The 9,326-nt window shown below is 38.4% G+C and overlaps 1 protein-coding gene across 1 annotated transcript; it reads left to right on the top strand.

Moving 5' to 3' along the window:
• The first annotated feature begins 467 nt into the window (after positions 1–467).
• On the top strand, positions 468–2,823 carry KIF2B (kinesin family member 2B). The gene has a single exon (XM_037492668.1). It carries the CDS (start codon positions 489–491, stop codon positions 2,673–2,675), a length of 2,187 nt encoding a protein of 728 aa, XP_037348565.1. The 5' UTR covers positions 468–488; the 3' UTR covers positions 2,676–2,823.
• The last annotated feature ends 6,503 nt before the right edge of the window (positions 2,824–9,326 follow it).

Genomic DNA, 9,326 nt, shown 5'->3' with positions numbered 1-9,326 from the left:
TTGTGATGAGAAAACCCATTAAACAGGAACAAGTTAAGCTGCAAAACCTAAAATTGTGTTAAAACAGGTTTTGAAAATGGGTGGGTGCTGAAGAATGATGGCAGGTTTGAGGGTGTTTCTCTGCCCTCCTGTCCTTCAAAACCTATGATTAGCTAACAGCTTCTGCCTTCACTCGTCTCTGCTGATCTCTGGAAGGCTGAAATGTAAGGGAAAATTCATTCCTTCTCAAACTAAAGCACTTAGTTTTGAAAATGCAAGTCAGGACTGCTGGGGAGAAAGGATGTTTCTAGTCAGACACAAAGGCCTAACTAAGAACAGACACCCACACTCCCCATTCTAGTTGCTATGTTCTCGGTAGCAGAGAAGAATGTCTCAATTCCAGCTGCCTCTGCACCCAGCACCATGAACGCAATGTTTTCCCTCCACCTTTTACTCAGAGGCCCTCTGCTTCCCTCCGCTCTGCCACTTCTTCTCCCAGCCCCTTTGTGATGCTAGAGGCTCCTGACCACGCCCTAGTGCTCTTGGCTCACAAAGGCCCGTCAAACCACAAGCATGCTCAGTGCTCTGGGTGCCTTTCAGGCTGGCCTGGGCTCCGGTCCTACTTTTCCAACCCCGCGGACTCCCAGAAACGAGCCCTGACACCTCCATCATTCACCATGGCCAGCCAGTTATACCTCCCTCTCGCCCCGAGCCTCTCATCCTTGAAGCCCTTGAAACTGCCCTCCGGAGACATCCAAGCCGGCATCTGTGTAGCCATCCAACGCAGCGACGGGCGGATCCAACTCGCTGTAGTCACAGAGGTCAAAAGAGAACAGGCTTGTGTCACAGTAGAGTGGTTTGAAAAAGGAGTCAAAAAAGGTAAGAAGATAGATCTAGAGACTATATTCCTGCTGAATCCAGCACTGGCCACTGTTGAGTACCCCACGCCACCCAGACTGTTGTCTTCTTTGCCTCTTGCACGCTCTTCAGCGATAGGGGACCAGTGTATGGCCCCAAGGTGGATTGCAAAGACCCCACAGAAAAATGAAACGCCCTCGGGGGACAGCCTGGCTATGCGAGTTCCCAGCAATCCTTGCCTGATGAGAAGGAAAAAGTCTCCCTGCCTGCGTGAAATTGAGAAACTGCAAACACAGAGGGAGAAGCGCAGACGGCTGCAGGTGGAGATCCGAGCACAGCGTGCCCTCGATGTCAGTACGGGAAACCCCAACTATGAGATCATGCGTATGATCAAAGAGTCCCGCAAGCAGCTGGACACCAGCAAGATGGCTGACCTGGGGCCACGAGAAGGTCGTCGAATCTGTGTCTGCGTGAGGAAGAGGCCTCTCAATCAGCAAGAGACCACCATGAAGGACGTGGACATCATCACCATCCCCTCAGATAAGGTGGTCATGGTACATGAGTCCAAGCAAAAGGTGGATCTCACTCGCTACCTGGCGAACCAGACCTTCTGTTTTGACCATGCCTTCGATGACACAGCCTCCAATGAATTAGTGTATCAGTTCACGGCCCAGCCATTGGTAGAGTTCATCTTCCGCAAGGGCATGGCCACCTGCTTTGCCTATGGGCAGACAGGTAGTGGGAAAACATATACGATGGGTGGAGTCATTTCGGGAAATGAACAAGATTGTTCCAAAGGCATTTACGCCCTGGTGGCACAGGATGTGTTCCTCTTGCTCCAAACCTCTGCTTATGAAAAGTTGGGCCTTAAAGTCTATGGGACATTCTTTGAGATCTATGGGGGGAAGGTGTATGATTTGTTGAATTGGAAGAAGAAACTGCAAGTCCTTGAGGATGGCAATCAGCAAATGCAGGTGGTGGGGTTGAAGGAGCAGGAGGTGTGTTGTATGGAAGATATGCTGACCCTGGTGGAACAAGGGAACAGCTGCAGGACTTCTGGACAGACGTCAGTCAATGCCCACTCTTCCAGGAGCCATGCCGTGTTCCAGATCATCCTAAAGTCAGGAGGGAAATTGCATGGAAAGTTTTCTCTGGTTGACTTAGCTGGGAATGAAAGGGGAGCAGATACTGCCAAAGCCAACCGTAAAAGGCAGCTGGAAGGGGCAGAGATCAATAAGAGTCTGCTGGCGCTGAAAGAATGCATCCGAGCATTGGGTCAGAACAAGTCTCATACCCCTTTTAGAACCAGCAAACTCACACAGGTGCTCCGGGATTCCTTTATAGGCCAGAACTCGTCCACATGCATGATTGCTACTATCTCTCCAGGGATGGCCTCCTGTGAAAACACCCTCAACACATTAAGATATGCAAATAGAGTCAAAGAATTAGCTCTAGATGTAAGGCCCCACCATCTTTGTCTCAGTCTGGTTGAACCTGAGGTGCCAAGGATATTAGAAAATGACATCAAAAGTTCAGAAATGTCCCTTCAGAAGGATGAATTTATTGAAATACCTTGTATACAGAACGAGAAAGAAGAGACTAAAATTGAAATATCATCCACTCCATTTATGGGGGACACAACCACTTCAGGGAAGAAAGCCAGCCAGTGTTTAGGGAACAACATCAAGGGAACAGCTGCTGGGGTAAACTATAATGTCGATTTTTGGATTGCCCAGTTACTAGCCATTTTGGATCAGAAAATAGGTATTCTGACTGGGATTCAAAATAAACTCAAATTATTAAGGGCCGATCTCCAAAAGAAGAGTAAGGTAGACTGAAGCTGATGGTCAGAGGTCAGACCTGAAATGGATACATTGCTACAGTCCCTACCTCTCATAAAGAAAAATTGTCTAAATTATCTAGTTATAAAGATCCTCCTGGAAATCTTAAAACATCTTAAAACCATGCTTGTCAGAAATGTCTTCTTTTCCTCTGTATCATTATAGCTTGATTTCCTGGGAAGGACAGTGGTTCTCACCTGGGAAACATTTTGTAGTCTCTGGAGTCTGGCAATGTCTGCAAACATTTTTGGTTTTTAAATCTCAGTGTTTAGGGGTTGTGATAACTGCATATATAGTGGATAGAGGCCTGAGTTACTGTTAAAAATCTCCTGTAATTAATAATTACTGATTGAAAAATCTCATGGGGACTGTTTGAGAAACTATTTTAGAGGAATCTAGCTATAATGAAACTAAGTAACCTGAGTATGTAACTAGGAAAGCAACATATTGTGAATTTAAAGGGATTAGAGTCAAAACTAAGGAATACACAATGGAGTAACTAATGATAACCAAATGATGAATCTTTTTCTGTTGCATTGATGTAAGACTCAAATGGTTTCTAAGTTCTAACAATAGTGGGGAGGTAGTGGAGGTAGTTAAGGAAGGAAGGAATTTTCTTTAAGAAACAGAAAATTCAGAAGGATTTCTTTTAACTGAAGTAACATGGCAACAATGAAATCAACGTGTATGTATACTACATTAAGTTCACCACTAAAACCCAAATTCTATCATGCATCTTACAGTTGATTTACCCACCCTACTAACCCTTCCTTTCTGGTGCCCACTAATTGGAATTACAATCCAAAAGCTTATTTTTGTTTGATGTAGTTCATCTGTGTGTTTTCTCTATGTGAGTGAAATCATACGGTGTTTGTCTTTCTCCATCTGGTTTATTTCACTAAGCATAGTACCCTCTAGGTCCCATTCTTGTTGCAAATGGCAGGATTCCACTTTTGTTTTTATAGTTGAATATGTACCATTGTGCATATATACTGCATCTTTATCCATTCGACAGTTGATTGGTTCTCAGGTTGTTTCTAGTTCTTGCCTAATGTAAACAAATAATGCTGCAGTAAATATGGGAATATATCTATGTCTTTGAATTAGTGTTTTTATACTTGGAGGGCAAATAGCCAGAAGTGGCATAACTTGATTAAATTTCTATTTTAATTTTTAAGTTATATTTATTGAGGCAAATTTGATGTTCAATACAGTATATGTCTTAGGGGTAGTTTACTCCTCTGCAATTGTATATTATTTCAAAGCCCCAGTAATGCTCCATGAAACTCCCATTTCTAATTTTAATTTCTGAGGAATCTCCATACTACTTCCATTTATGACTTCATTAATTTAGATTCCTTCCAATGGAGTGTAAGAGCTCCCTTCTCTCCATATCGTCGCCAATAATTGTTGTTTCTTGTCTTTTGGATAATAGCCATTCTCACAGATGTGAGATAAGTCATTGTTGTTTTGCCATTTCCTTAATAATGAGAATGGACAAACATCTTTTCATGTGCTTCTTGGCCACCTCATTAACATCTTTGTAGACCTGTCCATACAGAGCCTATGCCCATTTAAAAATTAGGTTTATGTTGAGTTTTATGAGTATTTTATACATTAAATACTGAACCCTATAACATGTATGATGGGAAAACATATGCTCCCATTCAGTAGGATATCTTTTTGTTTTGATGAACATTTTGTTTGCCAGGCAGAAACTTTTCAGTGTAATGTGGTCTCATTTGTTTACTTTTACTTGACTTTGAAGTTGGGTGCCTAACATTTTTTTTGTGGGATCCTCACCTCGCCAGAGGCTGGGGGTCGAACTGGCGCCGCAGAGGCTGCGGGGCAGCCTCGCAACCCAGCGCTCAACCGCTGCTCCACCAGGGGAGGCCCGAGTGCCGAACATTGTTAATCCAATCTTAAGGAGCATATTGCCCATGTTACCTTCTATACATTTTATAGTTTCAGGTCTTCTATCCAAGTCTTTGTTCTATTTTGCACTATTTTTTGTGAATGATATAAGATGGTCTAATTTCATTCTTTTGCATGTGGCTGTCCAGTTTTCCTAATATCATTAAAGAAACTCCTTGCTCCATTGTAAGCTCTTGGCTCCTTTGCAAAAATTATTTGTCCATATGTGTGTGATTTTATTTCTGGGCTCTAAATTTTGTTCTATTTATCTGTGTGTCTGTTTCATTCCAATCTTGATCTCTTTTATTGAGTTTTTCACATCCTGAATCTGTTATTTTCTTATTTAAAGCTTTAATGTCTCTCTCTGTGAATTTTATTTCTAAACTCATTAACTTTTCTGTTGTATCAGTTTGTGAGTTCTCTTGAATCACTTTGACTTGCCTTTCTGAGTTTTATTTCTCTGAGTTTATTATAGAAATCTTGAGCTCTTATCTGATAGATGTGGTTGGATTCTAGACCGTTCTCTCCTTATGATGTCATATTCCCTTGAGGTTTTTAAGTGTATGTCATGTATAATATTTTTGTCTGCTTGTTTTGTTATTTTAAATTTCCGTTTTTTTTTTTAATTAAATATGCGTCAACAACTTAGAGAGTTAAACAGATTTTCTTCCAAATTAATGTTTTGTGTTCTTTCTGTAGATACCTGTAAGTGGAATTGTTAGGGGGAAAAGGATGTCCTAAAGCTAATTCCATACAGGCTTTGTGGACTCCACCCCCACCCCAGGCCAAAGCCAAAAGACACTGGGAACTCCAAATCCCATCACCATCAAAGGGAAGGTGGCTGGGACCTGAGAGTGGGGTTAAGCAGCCAGGTGTGGTATAAAGCCAGACACATGGGCTTTGGAGGGGTCCCCCATTTTGGCTCCCCGCCAGCTTACAGCGTTCAGCCAGCTCTGAGAGTGCCTTTGGGTTTCCAGGTCAGTGGATTGGGTAGGACACATTAAAGACTTTATTTCCGTATTTTCTCCCTGAGTTGTACATTTCCTCATTTCTCTTTCCCTTGCAAATAAACCTTTTATTAACCTTTTGTGTGTACCTGTAGTGGAGTATTAATAAGTCCCTTTTAAGCACGCATGTGAGGACCCACAGCCAGGCAACCCATTTTATTTTATATTGGGGTTGCCCTATAACAGAATTGCTGGGTCATATGGTAAACCAATTTTTAGTCTTTTGAGGATTCTCTACATTTCTTTCCCATAGTGGAGGGAGGGACCAGTCTACATTGTGACCAACAGTGTCAGAGGGTTCCTTTTACTGCACACCTTCACTAGCATTTGCTTCTGGAATATTTTCACATATGCCATTCTCACAGGTGTGAGGTGGGAACTCATTGTGATTTTGATTTGCATCTCCCTGATTAGTGACCACCATTTTTTCATATGCCTGTTGGCCATCTGCATGTCTTCATTGGAGATGTGCCTATTTAGTTCTGCCTTTTTTTTTTTTTTTTTTGATTGGGTTGTTTTGTTTTTGTTGAATTGTGTAAGCTCTTTATAGATCATCAGTATCAGTCCTCTATCAGATAAATGGTGTGCAAATATTTTCTCCTATCCAGTAGAGTGTCTCTTTGTTAATTTACTCTTTTGCTGTACAGAAAGTTTTTAGTTTGATGTATTCCCAGTTGTTTATTTTCTCCTTTGTTTTTCTTGCTGCTGGAAAAGAGTCTGCAAAGATGTTTCTAAAATTTACATCATGGAGTGTTTTACCTGTTTTTTCTTTCATGTAGTTTATGGTTTCAAGTCTTGCATCAAAGTCTTTTATCTGTTTGAATTGACTTTCTTGTATAGTGTGAGAGAGTGGTCTAGTTTCATTCTTTTGCATGTGGCAGTCCAATTTTCAAGCACCATTTATTAAAGAGGCCTTCCTTGTTCCAGTGATAGTTTGTTCCATTGTCATACATTAGTTTTCTATGCTCTTAATTATTTACTACTTTACTATATGTCCAATCTTGATCATTTTTCTTCTTGAACAAATCCAATGTTTGGACAGCCTAAATATTTGGCCATTTTACCTTCATTTTTGAAATAACATTTGTTGTTTATAGATTTCTTGGTTGACTCTCCTTCCATTCTTTTTGTTATTTTAGCACTGCAAATACAGCATTTTTTGGTTCTTTATTTCTATTAAAAATTAACTTTCCTTGGAAGGAATTTAAGGTTTTTTGCTTGTCTTTGATTATCTACATTGAGTTTGTAATTTATTAAGATTGGTTTCTTTTTTATTTATCTGTCTTGTGTTTTGTAGAACTTTTAATCTGCTATTTAATGTTAGTCAGATTTGGGAATTATCAACCTTTATCCCTCAAAATAATTTTTCTCTCTGTCTTTTCCTCCATTGGCTGTATTTACAAATGATAGTAGACTTCCAGTATCCTCCATATCATACTATTTTATCTAGTTGTTATTTGCTTCTTAATGCTTCAATCTGGATATTATCTAATGACCATTCTTTCATTTTACTAATCTTCTATGTCTGATGTTTTGTTAAACTTACATATTAAATTTTTAAATTTCAGCTTTTATTTTCAATTCTAGGATTTCCACTGTATCAGACTCTTTTTAAAGTGGGTCTCTGTTTTTGTTGACATCTGTCTGATCTTTTGTTTCTCTTATTGATTTCAGTCATTGGGTACTTTCTGTTAGAATATCTAGTAAGTTTTGGTAAGTCTTAACATTGAACATACAAAAATATGAACATTCTATATGATGTGCTATTGCTTCAAGAAAGAATTAATTTTCATTCTGAAGATCCATAGAGTACAGGCATATCATATTGATCACACTGATAATTCTGTTTTATAATTAACTTTAGAGTATAGAATGTCTGATATCTTAAGTGAAATTCTCCTCCTTCATGGAAACTTGCCTTCTCAAAAACCTGGAAGCTCACTACATTAACTACTAAGTTTTAAGCCTCTCTTCCAACTGTTCCCCTCCCCTTTGAATGTTGTTCTAGGCATGCACAGTTTTAGATTTAGAAAATATCTGAAGAGGAATTTTCACATAGAATATAGGTCTGACCCCTTTTATGCAAAATCAGTCCTGTTGGCTGGAACTTCAATCTTGGACTTCTAGGAGACTGTGTCCCTCTGAGATAGCAACAATACTTTCTGGGCTGCTTCTTTGTTTGGATTTACTGTTCAGACCCAAGAATCATCAAATATCCCAAGGGAGAAAGCAGAAGTGAATGTATGACCATCTTAATTTAGTTCTCTATTCTCTCTGATTTTTCCCTTTGGCTTTGGCTTTTCTTATATTCACAGTGTTGTGCATCTATCACCACAATCAATTTGAAAAGAAAAAAAAATCACCCTGCAAAGAAACCCAGAGTCCCTTAGAATCATTTCTAAATCCCTATATCCTCCATCCCTAGGCAGTAACTAACCTTTCTCTCTCTATAGCTTTCTGCAATTTTCAATCCTCTTGTCCTGATCGCCCTTTTTGTTCTTTGATGACTTCCTAAACTGATGTATTTTTGTGTTCGGTTTTAATGTGCCCTTAGTTAATCCACTTGTTACTTTATCTTAATGACCCTTTGATATAAATAGCATAATGATTTGCATTTTATATATGACTTTGTTGACATACTTCACATAAACAAAATTTTTATGTTAAAATCCAATCAACCTCAACCAAATTAAGATCTCTATTCTATTCTGAAACTTAGTAAGGAAAGCAGCATATTATCATAGGTAACTAATGGCACCCATTGTTAACTATAGGACAATGTTGGATGCCTCAACTGCCACCAAAAGATACAACTTAATTATTAGTGTTTTTTTAATCTATTTTACTTATCTCTTCAAATTTGGAAATTGAGGCAAAGTGGAGTAAAGTTCTATGAGCAGTTCAAGTACAGATTTTCTTAACTCTTCCTTTGAAAGAGTTATATACATATATGTTATCTGTGTGCATGTATGTGCATACATGTGGTTAATGCATTTGCACAATTTTAAATAATATATTTTCCCCATGTATTTTATATCTACATATGTGGAAAAAAAACCTGAAAATCTTCTTGCTTGCTATCTAATCTTAGTATAATTGCTTTCTGTTGAGTTGCTATCTATTTCTTACCAAGTACATCTTAGTATTTTCATCGATGTTATTTTTTTATGGGAATATGTATGGTCCTTAAAATGATCTCAGAAAACATAGCATAAAATTTAAAATGAGCATTAGAATATAAGATTCTATGTAAATGAAAAAACTAGGAAAGATATATTAATTGTTATCTACTAAAAGAGAATTACAGACAGTTCACACAGATACCCTGAAGTCAAAATGGATTGTAAAATGTTTTAACATGATTGTTGGAAAATATCAGAGCTCCTAAAGTGATAAAAGTAAATACTTTCAGAACTTTGAAAACACCTACTGACACTCAAAAAGTTGACATGCTAATTGTAAGCTACACTTGTCTATTAATTAAAATAGCTTTTCTCAATTCCCACAGTGGACAAACTTGTTTTGAATTGCTAGATGAATTTGCAATTAATAAAGTAGCTTTTAAAATACTGAATTTAGGGTTTCATAATTTCAAATTATCCTCCCCACAATCAGTGATAAAGGTTTTTCAATATTATTCTATTACCTATCAGTAAAATTTTTAACACTATACATAATAAGAGTATGCAAGTCCTAGATAAATGTTTATGTATTGCTTATATGAGTA

The sequence above is a fragment of the Talpa occidentalis genome, unplaced genomic scaffold (assembly GCF_014898055.3).
Source record: "Talpa occidentalis isolate TD23 unplaced genomic scaffold, MPIMG_talOcc4v2.1 talOcc4.7, whole genome shotgun sequence".
In the NCBI taxonomy this organism is placed as follows: Eukaryota; Metazoa; Chordata; class Mammalia; order Eulipotyphla; family Talpidae; genus Talpa; species Talpa occidentalis.
This window is presented reverse-complemented; position numbering and strand designations above follow the sequence as displayed.

Excerpts from the sequence above, each read along its gene's own strand:
- KIF2B (XM_037492668.1), top strand. The coding sequence starts at position 489 with ATGCTAGAGGCTCCTGACCACGCCCTAGTGCTCTTGGCTCACAAAGGC.